Source organism: Nannobrachium achirus (assembly GCF_963921795.1).
Source record: "Nannobrachium achirus genome assembly, chromosome: 22".
Taxonomy (NCBI): Eukaryota; Metazoa; Chordata; class Actinopteri; order Myctophiformes; family Myctophidae; genus Nannobrachium; species Nannobrachium achirus.
In genome coordinates this window covers 34,680,731-34,696,100 of record NC_137829.1, presented here as the reverse complement: position 1 = coordinate 34,696,100, position 15,370 = coordinate 34,680,731, and the positions used below count along the sequence as shown (strand labels likewise).

Here is a 15,370-nt window from a genome sequence, read left to right as displayed (position 1 = left end):
CCACTGTTCATTTGAAAGGAACGGCTCCCTACTGCGAACCGGATCCCATCGTTCATTTCAAAGAGCCGTTCAAAAGACTCGATTCGTTCGCGAACGTCCCACCTCAACGTTGTACTGTCTGTAGCCCGCTGATGCTAGCAGCTAGTAGTAGCTAACCCACCGCGGGCCCGACGGAGTAAAAAAAGAAGGGAAAAAAGCTCCTTTCTTTTATTTATTTCCCCTCTTTTTAGCGTTGCTGCACACAGCGCAGCGGCCGCCGGAACCACCGCAGGGATGGCGGGCGAAGCGGAGCGGGTCGAGGCTGACAGCGAGCAAGATGACGAGGTGGAAGACCAGTACGAGGTGGAGAGGATTATTGACATGCGAGTGGAGGAGGTAAAGAGAAGGAGCTGCTGCTGCTACTGCACAAACATGGCTGCATGGCATAGCTTTCACTGTCTCTGCTCTCTCTGTCTGTTACGACGCATCAGGCTGCGTTTGAACTTAAGCCAGTAGCCTATACACAAACACTCACACAGTGTGTTTGTGTTCACTTGGATGTGGGTATACGATGTTGTTTGCAAAAACGCATATTAATAATAACGACGCCATGATGCTGAGGCCACTTAAAAAATGTAGCCAGTTGTAGCTGTGGGATGTCCAGAGCACTGTGTGTGTACACCGCACGCACGCACACACACACACACACACACACACACACACACACACACACACACACACACACACACGAGGGCGCGCGCGACATAAATGCACCGTAAAACTGTAGAGTAGACTAATCATACCATACAACTTTAGCCATGATTGCTCATGTCCGCTTCTCCCAGGCTGTGCAGTGCAGGCCAAGGACAGGCTGCTGTAGTGTACATAACATTCATTTTTACTGAACAATGGCCATGCCAAGGACAGTCAGTCATCACGATCAGACATCTCTAGCGCACATGATGTCTTTAATGCTGATCTCTACGTGTGCATGCTGAGATCAACCATTATAATATTATGATAGCTAACGTTTAGCATGATCGCAGCGTTGTTTATTTGATTTGCACCACTAGCAGACTATCCTGGTATCCATTTCCAATACCGAATCAAAATAAAAAATGATATTTTTACTCGTAAATCTCAAAATCTCAGATAACGTCGGACAACGACTGATTGCCGATTGAAGCCCTTTTTACTCTGTAACAAGGACCTTTTCCAGCTTCTTTTAATTTTTATGTGGGGGGGGAAAAACATGTTGTGTAACTTGTGTTAGTATTTCATCTACTTAAAGCAGCACTGAGCACTATGTAACTTTCCTCTGGACTTTTCCTGAAGTTTACTGCTCAAGTGTCGAAATGTTTACCATTGAGCTGAGCCCATGTCTGCTTGCTCGGGGGATAGGCCTAAATCAAATCTTGACCATCAGGTCAAAATTCATTGTCAGATCCGGTGTCTTTTGACACAATTTAAATGTCTCAATAGAAGAGCAGGGAGACAAAATACAACCGCCCCAACTGTGTCATTATTTTGTATTAACATACTCTACTGTGCAGAATGGACATTGGACACGTTTTCATTTCATTCATTTAAAAAAAAAGTTACATGTATTAGTGAGACTTTAAAGTGAGTTATCTAATTATGCCATTATAACATTACAACTGTTAACAAGTAAGCATAACATTGTTTGTTTACAGTCACAGTCTGGCTCTGGGGGCACTGCTACCTCTCCAGACCATGGAGCCAAACAGCTGCCTACTAACAGCTTACTTAAAGGGCCACTTCACCTCTGGGACAACCCTATCTTATTTTATTGTTGTTTGGGACACAATCAATACAATCCTGTGTTCTTGTTTAACTAATTGTGTGATGGAATCAACATAACCTAACCACATACCACGGTCAAGGAGAAGACCCTTTGTTTAATTAAGACTGGAGGAGAAAAAAATCAAAACAAATCATTTTGTACTTTGGATACCTGTAAGAAAATAGCAGATGGATCTGCTACTTTTGAAAATGTGTGCAAATCTTTGAATATATACAGTATATTTTTTAAAGCAAACATTTGTAACTCAAATCTTGGCTTCTGGGCGTCCCTGGAACAAACCCTGGTCTTCTAGCGATAATATCTGGCTCTGCAAATTATTTTGTGAATAATTTAACTCACTGACCGTCTCACACGTTATGATGTCAAAATAGACTCTATCCCCACCTTAAAGTCCCAGTTCACCTCTGGGACAACCAGATCTTATTTTATTGTTGTTTGGGACAAGATCAACACAATCCTGAGTTATTTTTTGTGTTCAATCTGTGTTTTGAGATATTTTAGTATTTCAGCATGAATGATGATGCATTTTGCATCATATGATGCACATATGATACAAAATGCATTATATGTGCATGCAAGAATGCTTTTATCCTTGTTAAGTTAGTGATCCTTGTTAGTGAATGACACAGGTAGGAGTTTCACATGCCTTAAGGCTTGGCAATAAATATGCTGTTTCTCTCCATATCCATCAAGAAGAGACCTTGGGCTCCTGTTCTGTGAAAGAGCTTGTTTATCTCATGATTACCCAAGCATTTCTGTCTACACCTGTTACATTTGTTTACACATACAGTTCTATCACTATGCACATATGCCCCAGATCTTTATTTATTAACATGTATAGTAACTAAAAATACTGTTCCTAGAACTTCCTACGAAACAGTGTGGGCTCGCATGTAACAAAGGTCTACCCTTTGGCTGCACCTCATTGGCTAAGGAGAACTTGACTGACTGATATATAAAGTAATAATGAAGATAACATACGTGTGCTCGCTTTCAGCGAGCCCACAATTAATATAGTTATTATTGCATACAATACAGTCTGCTACAAGGACCAGTTCTTAAATTAGCCAATGATTATGTTCTGGTCCACCATCTTAACACATGGGAAGCCAAGGTTTCTAACATTTCTAGCTGTTGCTGCTGCCGCCGTTCACTCACGCTTTATTTTGAAGAGCCTCGGAAGCTTCGTGCGTGTGCACGTGAGTGTCCACTGACGATTGAGGAAGATAATCCATTTGTTTACAAACGCTCGCGAAACTAAAATCCAAACCGGGGCCGACCATCGCGGTAAAGTGTCGCCGTGAAAACAATCAGATCTCTGCTTCCCTGGCGTTCTTTGCACCTCATTCATAGATAAAGCCCTTTTTATGTTTCAACAGGGATAATAGACAGTGTGGTGTGTTGTGCATGCAGCCTCTTTCACACAAGTCCAAGATTGTCACAGTCACCTTGCCTATCAAATCAGGTAGTCTAACTCCAAATCTAGTGGTTTCAATCAATAGACTACAGTCAGACCTGCCCACAGAAATGGCTGGTCCAGTGAATCAGCTACCACAGCTACTACTTTCTGAGCTGACTCAAAAAACAAAAGAGAAAAACAAGTCTTTGAAGCTCTTGCCAGCTACTGTAGCTCTTTGTTTGTCTTCTGTTCTCTGCCAGGCCAGGTTGCCTAAGTACGTTTGTCGTAGGGTACAGCCATCATTGGGAGACAAGCGGGGGAAATAGTTTCTATGACTGGGAGTTAACATTTCAGCAACACACTGTTAAATTTGTAGCATTTGTGGAGCACCCTATGGGTGTAAGTGAAAGAGGCACCTCAATGTGTGAATGTGATTCAAATTTGGGGCAGATCGGACTGTTTGGCAGAGTGGAGCGAGCCAGTGATAAAATAATAAAACACAGTCTTCTACCAGCCCATCAGAAATGTGCCAATCCATCACTGACCAACCCCCTGGGGTTGGCCCCAAATCTTGTTATTTTGATTGAATCACTGTTACTGTAATCGTGCATTGGTTTTGTATTTGGCACAAAGTACAAAACGAAATATATAGTTGTACTGCAGTCTCACTGCTTGTCAACGTTGTTTGAGTTGTGCTTGACCACAAGGCTGTGCTACTTTTACACTTTTAAACCAGATCACACTCCATTGACATGAACAATTGTGTAGGCTGAGTGATTTTAAAATGATGAAAATCAAGGCCTTAATGACACATAACCAAACTTTATTTTTGAGAATTCTTGCATTTTTTAAGTTGTGAGAATTCCTGTCGTATTCTTGACCTTTTATTCTTTCCACACCACACTGTCCAGTTTGGTTTCATGTCCTTGCATTTTTTCAGCCAGTGAGATTTAAATAAATACACACACACACACACACACACACACACACACACACACACACACACACACACACATATATATAGCAAAAATAATCTATGGTTGAAGCCCTAACGTGCACCAAATGGTTATAAACAAATCTATATACGGTGGCATGTTTGCTGTCTGCAGTCTGGACAGGGCTATCAAACTCTTAACTTACTTTTCACCTCTATTCAGCCTTGCTGTCAACAGGTGTTTTAGACAGTTCACTCTAGGGTATTTTGTTTTGCCTCAGTGCCACCTCAAGCCTGGAAAGAGGAGCGTATTGCGGTTGGTGAAACCGGATACATTGAGGAAGTCACTTACTGGCAACATTCCAGGCTGATGCAACGGTCAAAACTGAAAGTTGTCTGTCTGTTGATGCGGCTGTGGGCCTGATTATCTTCGCTCTATCAGCCATGTATAAATTATTGCCTTTCTAGCTACATAAACACAGTGCACGTGCTGTGAGTAAATGCAGAATCTGCCTGCAGGGCCAAAAATAGCTTTTGCCAATCCAGTTTAGCAGTGTTTTCCTCATTTAGCACAGTGCCAAATTTTGTTGGAAATGACTTTTCACAAGTAGAAGGGAAAAGCAGAGTAAGCCCGGAAACATGCTCTAGTTGGTTTGTGAGTGATCAATGCTGGCAGAGCTGTAAAAATGTACCTTGAACTTAAGAAAATTTGCTGTTGATGTGTGAGCTGAGCTCAGTAGATGAGAGATGTACTGTTTCCATGTTCTCCTTCCTGATACCGATTTTAAATCCCCAAAACTTGCATATCATATCGGTCGATGCAGAGTACCCTTCTCTGATACAAGTTTGTAATTTAAAAGAATACAGGACAGTGGTTCTCAAAGTGGGGTCCAAAGTGGGGTTCCTCGAGGCGGTTCCAAATGGATCCTAACAAGTCTGTGACTCTGAGAATGTACAAATCCTTGAAAATTAACGGTTTAACCACTGAAGAAATCCATTAATAATAGTTAAAGTGCAGCTCCAAGTTAGTAAAATAATAATGTAATACGGTAATATAAAACAGTAGTGCAGCATAAATTCAAAATATTACTTGAAAAGAATCCTCAAGTGATAATCTATTACATGGTATCAGAATGGCATAGGCTGGCATACTCACCGATACCAGCATCTTAGGCAGTATTTCCCGATACTGGTATTGGTATAGGACCAACTCTACTCTTGGCTTTTTATATAACAACATGAATTTGTATCCTCAAAACCTTTTTTCATGACCTTGTCCTTTTTTTGTGTCTATCCAGGGAGAGGTTCTTTACAGGGTCCGGTGGAAGAACTACTGTTCTGATGATGACACCTGGGAGCCAGAGGCCCATTTGGAGGACTGTCGTGAGGTCCTGGTGGCTTATAAAAGTAAAATGAGGGAAGCCAAGGCCAAGAAGCAGTCTGATGCTAAGAAGACATTGGTGAGTCTGTTGCTGGTGGACACACAATGAAGAAGACACAATCAAACATCAGATTTACATTTCATCACTGTGTGAGTGTGCTTGATTGATTTGATTGAATACTTTATTAGCAGTTCGCACAAAAAGAACAGGAAAGTACAGTTCAATACAAGGTCTGCTATGTGGATTTTAAACCCAAGAAAGCCTATGGCTTATTTCCGTTGTGGTCCTTTGTACTCAATTCATTGAAACATTTAAGACATAGACAAAGGTCTGTGTAAACGATTAACTAAACCATCACTTTTCCTCTTGCCCACCAGAAGCTGCCTACAAAAAGTGACGTGTTTGACGCAAATTCAGATAGTGACAGCGACCGGGACCAGCCGAGGGAGATGCCCATTAAGAAGAAAAAAAAGAAGAAGAAAGAGCAGGAGGAGGAGCCTCGTTCCCAGAAGGAGAAGGAGAAGGAGAAGAAGAAAAAGAAGAAGGACAAACATAAGGATGAGCTCGTAAAGCCTCGGCCGGCACCGGAAAGCGACGACGACGACGAAGAGGAGCGGGGCACCACCCCTCCATCCACCCCGCGGGAGGGCAGAAAGGCGGACCCGAAGAAGAGGCTGGTGGACTCTGACGAGGAGGAGCTGGAAACGGTTCCACCAAAGAAGCACAGGAAGGACAAGGGCAAAGACGGGTCAAGGCACAAGAAGGACAAGGAGGAGGGGAAGAAGAAGAAGGGGAAGAAGGAGAGGAGGGCGGAGTCGTCTGAAGACGAGTCTGTAGCCCCCCTGGAAGAGGAGCTGAATGAGGGGCCTGCTGAGGCCCAGACAGATGATGCCGCCGCAAAAGAGGCGTCCGCGAAGACCGCGGAGAAGTCGCGGTCAGACGACAAGTCCAAACAGAAGAAGGGCAAGGTAGAGCTGAAGCTGCAGGGCTTCAAGGACCTCATCCGTGACAAAAAGAGCGGGAAGTCTGACACCCTGCAGAAACTGAAGACCCTCACCCTCGCCTCCAAGGTCCGTGAAGACACCACCCCTCTCTCCTCAGACTCCAGCGACAGCTCCACTCTGAACAAGAAGTCCAAGAGCAAGGGACAGGACAGTGCCTCTGTGGTGCCGGCCAAAGTCCCCTCTTCGTCCGCTTCCTCGTCCTCCTCATCTTCCTCCACCGCGGCAGCTAGCATCAGCAAGGTGAAGGACGAGGAAATGGCCAAGGAGGAAGCTGCGGGCCAGAAGGATGCAGCAGGTTCCACCAACCTCTTTGAGAAGTTCCTGTTGGGCTGCGGTGAGGCCAAGGATCGAGCCCCTCGTCGCCCCACTCACCAGCCGACCTCCACAGACAGCAGCAAGTCTAATAAGGTATGGAAGCATGTCCACTGAACAAGAGGGCAGTTTTCTTCCTCTAAGGAATGTGAGCAGTCGCGGCTGTCTTTTTCCTCTAATGAATCAGGCTTTCAGGAACGCTGAGAGGTATACACAGGAGAGAAGGCCTCTGGGTAACTGGGCACAGACAATTCACTTTGAATGTGAAAGACTGAAGTGAAATTTGAACACAATCGCTGGGAGCCTGGGATGAACCAAATATTTCACACTATCCCTTAAAGAGTAATCAGTAATGTAATTGGTATTGCACAACTCACGGATACCCTAATGCACATAGTTGTGCAAAATGTGAACTTTGGTCTGATATGGCATGTGCTCTGAACAAGTGAACATTTACTATTTGATGCCTTCCAAATGATGTATTTTTCCTTCCCAATGTCAGCTTTTAGGGAAAATTGAGAAGAGGGCCAAGTCAACGAAAGATTCTCCAGGTCAGAAGGCAGAAGAGAAGACGGATAAAACCAAGCTGTCGGATGGTGAGAAATCTAGAGAGCCCAATGCAAGCAGAACACATTCATGATCGTATTTCAATTTCATGATGAATCACCATTAATAACTAGACTAGAAGAATGCACTCACACACTTTAATTGTCCTGATGGAGTCTCTCGTGCACTGCAAAAGGGTTGACGAAAATCAGTTGCTTTCTTCTGCTTGTGAGCATGAATGAATGCTCACGGCAATTCGTCCGTTGTTTTTCTTATGTTTTCAGAGCTTGACAAACAAACATGACCTGTGAGAACGTGTGAGAAAATTACAATTATGGTTACCGTGATCATAATTGTCTTTATATTGAAATCTAAAATATTTGTATTACAATTGTAAACAACTGATAAACCCTAAATGCATATGCTGTTATATTCACATAAACCCTTACTGTCCCTATTCTGGCCATATCGTGAACATTCAGACAAAATATGCGAACGTTCGGCGTAACAGCTGATCTACAAGCTCACATGCATTGTGATGCATGGTAGATTGTCTGTTTTATCTATTTGACATGCAATTTTGTAGGATTTCGTCCTCGTAGTAAAAGTCAGGCAGCCTAGTATGATGAGTAGATGCCTAACGGCCGGGCTACACCAGAAAACGTGTGCATATGCTGTCTGTGCGTGTGGGAGAGACTATATGTGCAGGAGACCAGATAGTCTGTGTACAGAATGCATACGCATGCGTAAAAATAGAACCAATCCTATTTTTAGGGAATGCGTATCCGTGGTTCGTGCTATCCGTGCAGGGTTTCCTGCAGGAAAAAGTCTTGACCAGGGGGGGATGTCAGGGGGGGGATGTCATGTCATCAAATTTTTTGATAATTAATTAATTAATTCGAGTAATTAATTCACTTAATTTTTTATATTAATTCTTATTTTTGCCCTATAAAAAAACACATGAATGTGCCCATGATGACGGAAAACACAACTACATGCTATCATTCACATTTATTCAACATTGAATAACTACGTTTTTCACAGGACAGTGTAACTTGTTTTTTTCCCCCAGGTTAATCAACCAGCACTCGTGCCATATAAATAGAAGTCTACAGCACAGTAAAAAAAAAAGAAACATTGGTGTAAAGTAACTAAGTAGATTTACTTAAGTACTGTACTTATACTGTACAAAGGAGATTTTCAGGTATTTGCACTTTACTTGAGTATTTCCTGCATTCAGGAGATACCAGCCCTTATGTTTTCTTCAAATGTAAACAAACATGGCTGCCATGTTTGAAAGATAGGGTTGGTATGGGGGTTAAACATGCAATTTCGCGATCGCGATCATGCCTAGTACATTGTTGGAGGTCCAAAACATTTTTTTGAGAAAAAAAAAATTTTTTGAATTTTTTTTTTTTTTTTTTTTTTTAATACCCTTGGGGGGGCGGGGGGGTTTTCAGGCCGGGCGGGGCGCCTGGCCTGTAAAGTGCTGCAGGAAACCCTGCCGTGAACCTGGTGTAGCCGGCTGAATTGATATACATTGGATCTTTCCAAAACATGCGCGCACGCCCTGCATACGCACTGACACGCATAAAAAGGCTTGGTGTAGCCTGGCCGTAATTATAGGTAAAATGGGTATACGGATGGGCAAAAGTAAGAACCAGTGAGTACTAGATTAATTCAAGCACTGTCTGTGACTGTCTGTGGACCTTGCATGTTAATGTTAAGTACATTCAATTAACTGTTATAGCCACCAAAAAGACGCAAGATCATGAAGACAGTCAGGGTCTTGTGTAGGCAGATACCTCTACTTAACAATATGTCTGGTGACATTTATTTAGTGTGTCTTAAACTGGATGGAAAGAATTCGGAAATTTAAAACCAAACTGCATTGCGGAATTTGGCATATTGAGACTGTGGGCCCTATTTTCATCCATTTAAAATACATAAAATAGACAATCTACATTGACATGTTGTGAGCTTGTAGATCAGCTATTTGAACTAATATATATTAAAATATATCTGCATTGGTTTTCAAAGCAGTAGGCATATGTTTGTCGGCATAGGAATAATCCGAATCCTCTGTTGTTGTAGACTACATTGAATTTCGATATCACCATACGTATTGGTTGGCTTAGATCTTCCATACGTCTGTCTGGCTACTTGGGACTAGGGTCACCCACCTTGGTTGGTATAGGAAAGATGAGAGACAGTGGCTTTGGTCGGTTTGGTGAATATTTTAATTTAATGTAGCTTCATTTATTCTTTCTCCAAATCATCCTGGGGCCAGATTGGATCCCTTCCAGCCCTTAGGCCGGTAACTTGACACCCCTGGTTTACAATAGGTAAAAGATGACAGCTGTTACATTCATGTCCTGTGGGATTTATGTCACCGAATGACTGTTTGGTTCCTCAGTCTCCAAACCTGGCCAGAGCCACGGCTTTAACTTGGACAGCGACGAGAAGGAGGGTGAGGAGTTCACCCCGAGGTCGAGATTTGCAGAGGAGCCCCGGGAACGGAGGGAGAGGCTAGATGAGCCACAGAGGTCCAGCTGGGACCGGCGGACCCCCACAGATGACAAGAGGAGGAAGAGGGAGGACAGTGAGCCCAGGCTATTCATAGCCTGCGAGGACAATCTGGACACCACGGACCCCCTCGAAGGAGATAAGTCTGGTATGCTGTCTTCATCTTCTAGTTGCACTTTTAGCTGGCCTCGAACTATTGTAAAAACACACTGGCCCTCAATCAAAATCAAACTTGCTTAGACCACAAAATGTGTTGTTAATTTGACGTGAGTGTTGCCTAGTAAATCTCACATCCGCTCTGGCTCGTGTACAGTGTTTCCATCCTAGACCTGCGATGCAGCATAGTCTGACAATCTGACATGAATTTAAACATTTAAAGCAGTTATTCACTTAAATTATGTAACCTAGCATCTCATACTGCAGATACTAGATAACATAACCCTGCGTATCCCTCACATAAATAGGTAGTTGCAATAGAGCAACGAAGTTTGACGTCATTTACACATCCTACTTGGTTCACATTTTTTTCCACATTTCCTCCGTGTAGCCTATGCCGTACGGCCATGGCTACACGGAACTGGATATTTCTTATATCCAGGTTTTTCAGATATCCACATAGAAAAATATGTAGGTCCACACGGAGCTGGATATTTCATATATCCCAGTTTTTCAGATATCCACATAGAAAAAATATCTAGGTCCACACGACAAAGATATCTAGGTCTAACAAGCACACACACAGTAAAGTCTTCAGAGATATCCGGGTTCCCTGTCTACACGGATCCAGTGAATCGGATATTTTTCAATCTCCACTTACTTATCCGGTTTAAAAAATATCCAGTTTCATGGCCGAAATATCCAGCTTCGTGTGGCTGCGAGCCCCAACAGCACAAAAAAATGTCTAGCTTCAGAAATATCCAGCTCTGTGTAGCCGGCATGTCTTCGAAGAAAGTGTAGACGCTGTTACTGTACAACGGGGAGATGTGACTTATTGGCTTTCCATACTTTTGTGGTCGTATTCCAGTTCTTCATGTCGTAAAATCGGGTGCAAGGCGAGAATACATAAAGGGCACGTTACTAAAACGACGATCGGTTGCAGCCCCCAGCCGATGCGGAAGTCAGCAACCAGCCATTTTTATGGTGTGACTGGCAGGATACAACCTGTTTCTATATCAGGGGTTCCCAAACTTTTTTGTCTCAGGGCACCCCATAAATATTTTTTTTTAATCTGAGGCACCCCTACATTATAATTTTCACTCCCAGCACCTTATATTTTAGCATATTGTCGTTGTCGGGTGGAACCTTGTATGTCCATGTTCGTTTTGTATTTATCATCTATAAAATGTACAAAACTGGTGAAAACAGCCGATCTACAAGCACACAACGCCTCGCGATGCGAGGCGTTGTGTGCTTGTAGATCGGCTGTTTTCACTAGTTTTGTGCAACGGTCTTGTATGATGAAGCAGGGCAAAAGACGTGCACATTTGAAACTTAAAGATACGAGGTTTCTGCCCGACAGTGACGATATTTTAGTGATTATGTTGCGAGGAAAATGTTGAGATAATAGCCATTTTGGTTAGAACTGACTGAAAATAACTTTGTACAAGTTTAAAATTATACTAAATAATATTTTTGTCCCAAGTGTCCAAATAAATTCCAAATATTATCAAATGATCTCGCGGCACCCCTGGACTGCTGTCACGGCACCCCAGGGTGCCTCGTCACCCACTTTGAAAACCCCTGTTCTATATCACACATGAGCCCTGTCGTGGTGGGATCTGGGCAGGTTTCTATGTTCCATTGATAAATGAGGGCCACTGTGTTTTTCACTTTTGTTCTGCACATCTGTCCACCAGAGGGTGCTGCATCTAAACTGCACAACCTGAGGTTGCTTTGTTTGATTTCTAGCAGGCTGAATTGGTTTATTGTTACCTGTAGCAGTTAATGACAAATAGTAACCCTACTCCCGAATCAAATTGGGATTATATGACTAAACATGATTAATTGGATAATTTCAGATTTCATGCAGAGGGGGTGGAGGGGTATTCTGGTAAACCACTCGGTCTGTGTTTTACTCACACTGATTAGGTCACATGATAATGTGAATTCACGTGATCGGGATGCTTTACCAGGCTAGTGGAGGTGATGAAAGTGTCTTTAATTTTGTCGCCATCCATCTCTCCTCCGTCTCACATGAACTCAAGTTTCCCACGGTCATGAAATTCCTGGAAATATTTTGAAATTAGAAAAATATTTTTCCAGTACTGGAAAAGTTTTGGAATTGATCAAGGGTCCTGGAAGGTCTTGGAAAAAATAGCTATGCATTGTCTTTGGTTATTGATTTTGTTAATACCTCTGAAATGACAAATTCAACATTGGCCAAATTGTCAAATATATAGAGGCAGAAATTGTGAAAATAGCAGATCTACATGCTCACAACGCCTCGCAACGCGAGGCATTGTGTGCATGTAGATCGGCTATTTTATACAAGTTACTTAGTGCTTAGTGCTTAGTTACTTAGTGCTCGTGGTGCCCAGGTCCCCAGTTCAAATATGATTATTTCGGGGGTCACGGCCTGAAAAGGTTGAGAACCACTGGCATACAGTACCCGTCTTTGGGCATTGCGCATAGGAGTAAACGACTCGTTATTGAGCTGAATTATTGTTATATAGTCCTGGAAATCGGGTTAAAAATTCTGGAAAAGTTTTGGAAATGAATTGGTAAAAATGTGTGGGAACCCTGTCTCTCCTCTGTCTCACATGAACTTCAGACAAGGGCCAGGCCACGCTGAGTCTGGGAATGGACCTCAACCTGGACTGGATGACCCTGGAAGACTTCCAGAAACATCTGAACGGCGATGACGAGATGCTCTCCGGTCCACCCTTATCTCCAAGTAAGTATTTCCACTTTTGGCTTTGACTGATTATCACACAAGATCCCCCTTGCAGAAGCTGGTTTGAAATGAGCCAAGCATTCTTGGCAATAACGGAGAACAGAAAGAAGCATGTCATGACTGGATTCCACCGAATACAGGTCTATGACGTCATGTCTGCATCGTGGTTTTGTTCCATCCTCCACACGGCTACGTCCTAGCCATTGGGAGATTATATATTTAATTTTTAAATGAGGACAGAGACGTTATATAACTACACTCATTGTCAGGGGCACACTGTACCCCAACATTCATTCTGAATTAGGGATGTCACGAATGGATAGTTTTGTAATTGGTTAACATTATTATTCGGTTAATTCAATTTTTTTACACACACTTTTTTTTATACGGTTTTGATGACCCACATACCCAACCTAAAATGTAAATTAGAATCCTTTTAACTCATTTAGTGCCCATCCCGCGATGTCTCGCGAAATATTAAAAGATGTCCGGAGTGCCCATCCCGAGATGTCGCGCGAAATATACTGTATATACAGTAAAGCTGGCGTGGGCTCACCTTCGGCCCGTCTATCACTGGTGAAGTCCGCGATTCGTTTCCATCGCACGTCCACCCGCACGCAATAGTGATCCCATCCCATAGAAAACAATGGTCTTTCTCATCTTTACAGTCCATTTTCTCCAAAAAAGACTTCTGATGCACCTTTTCCACTGCAAGGTGGAACCAGAACTTTCAGGAACCTGAACCTATTTTTTTGGTTCTGGTTTTGTTTCCATTGCGAACGGCCCGGTTCCAGACAAGGTTCCTGGAACCTTCTTCAGGTCCTGCTCCTGAGGTAGAACTAAACTTGAGTTTTGGGAACCTATGGGCGGGGCTAGCAGCGCTACTGCTCTTGATTGGTCGAGCCGCTCGAGCGGAGACTACACCGTCACCGAGGAGAACTGGGAGAAATCTCTCACAACAAAACACCATCATTTTTAAAATCCTATTCCGACAGACAGAAACACCATGGACGTGACGCCAGACGACAGCCACGACACATTGGTCAAGTGAATGTGATGATACAGGCTCTTATTTGTGTCTGGGCGGGAGAAGAAAATATCCAGAAGGAGCTAGAAGCATCCGCCGTCGTCTTTCTGAAATGGGCGTCGAGTGCACAAGAAAACAGACACGGTGCCAAGCACAAATAAAGAAAATGTACGTCGATAGACAGACAACAAACTAAAACAGTTAACAGAGATAAGCATTTCTACATTCGCCCGTCCATTGGTGACTCGCAACGAGTCGCGAGGCAGCAGCCGAGCCGTGCTGTGCTCAGGACATGCCTGCTTCGTGTGTGTGTGTGTGCGCGCGTGTGTGTGTGTGAGAGAGAGACACTTTTTTTCTCTGTAGAGCAAAGGCAGCGTACCGACCAAAAGCTCAGTACAGTTATATAGCAGCTTGTTTGAACGTTCTATTGTTTTTTTTTATATCCAGAAAGTAGTAACTAATAATAGACGTATTTCTTACATACAGCTGTTATTTTAGATTTTAGATTCCCGAATGTGCTGCTGTTCAAATGACCAGCTGTTTTGTCTCAGCCAAATCAGGCTGACCAGTGGAGCTTCCCGGTTGGGTCTCAGAGTGGGCGGGTCTATGGTCTGGAGCCAGGCAAGGTTAGGTCTGGTTATATGGAAACAAAAGCAGAACTTGGTTCTGGAACTTCACAGGTTCTTGAAAGTTCCTGGTTCTGGAAAGTTCAGGTTCTAGTTCTGGGTTGGCCCTGCAGTGGCAAGACGCCTTAAGATCTTTAGTTTACGTTCCGGACCGGAACTAGTCACGGGTGAATCTTGAACATCGTCAAGTGGGAATTGTGAGCTCGATCTACTTCTGGCCTTCAAAATAAGAGAGTGGCCGAAAAAAGGGACAAAATGCGAGCACTCTGGACAACTTAAGTACCATGCATAGTCGTACATAAGGACCGCAGGAATACACAAGAAACGGAGGGGGAGAGTGATTTAATCCGTTTGGTCCGGAGGTCCGTACGTAATTGTTTCTCTCCGTAACCTTACGGACAACACTCAACCTGACGGATTCAAAACGTACGTAAACATGAACTACCCGTGGCGAACTTTTGTCAACCGTGGGGGCAGTAGTGAGGGAGAAATGTTTCGTCTTTTTTTCTGGTCTCCATTTCGTATGTGGAAGTGACCTCATGCATTGCCGTGAGCATAAAAAAAAAGAAAAAGAAATACATCACAAAGTACACACACGCTGAACAGTGACCAGACCAGGACGCAGACCCGTTGCCAGCCTAATCAGCGCTCTCTGCCAGCTCTCTCGAATTGCGCCTCTCTCCACTCCCGCGCACGCGATTTTTGCGGGTTTAGGGGTGTTTTTAGTCGGTATTGGGTCGGTTTGGGTGGCTCATTAACTGTCGGCGGCACCCCCCTTGAGATTGCACTCTAGGCGGTCGCTTTTACCGCTTATACCTTAAAGCAACTGCACTGCGTGTCCACGCTCATCCATTCTCTAGTCTTTTTTAATTTATACCCAGACAGCAGTGACTAGCGCCGATGGGAGAGTGTTTTCT

At 43.5% G+C, this 15,370-nt stretch overlaps 1 protein-coding gene across 2 annotated transcripts in view; it reads left to right on the top strand.

Moving 5' to 3' along the window:
- Nucleotides 1–159: 159 nt before the first annotated feature.
- Nucleotides 160–15,370, top strand: part of mphosph8 (M-phase phosphoprotein 8) — a 38,299-nt gene continuing 23,088 nt past the window's right edge. The window contains exons 1-6 of one of the 2 annotated variants that reach the window (XM_080753209.1): nt 160–375; nt 5,436–5,597; nt 5,900–6,931; nt 7,338–7,431; nt 9,798–10,055; nt 12,678–12,800. In XM_080753209.1, coding sequence (XP_080609335.1) covers nt 274–375; nt 5,436–5,597; nt 5,900–6,931; nt 7,338–7,431; nt 9,798–10,055; nt 12,678–12,800 — 1,771 coding nt within the window. In that variant the 5' untranslated portion in view covers nt 160–273. Of the gene's footprint in view, nt 376–5,435; nt 5,598–5,896; nt 6,932–7,337; nt 7,432–9,797; nt 10,056–12,677; nt 12,801–15,370 lie in introns of both variants that reach the window. The other variant, XM_080753208.1, reaches the window with a different exon arrangement.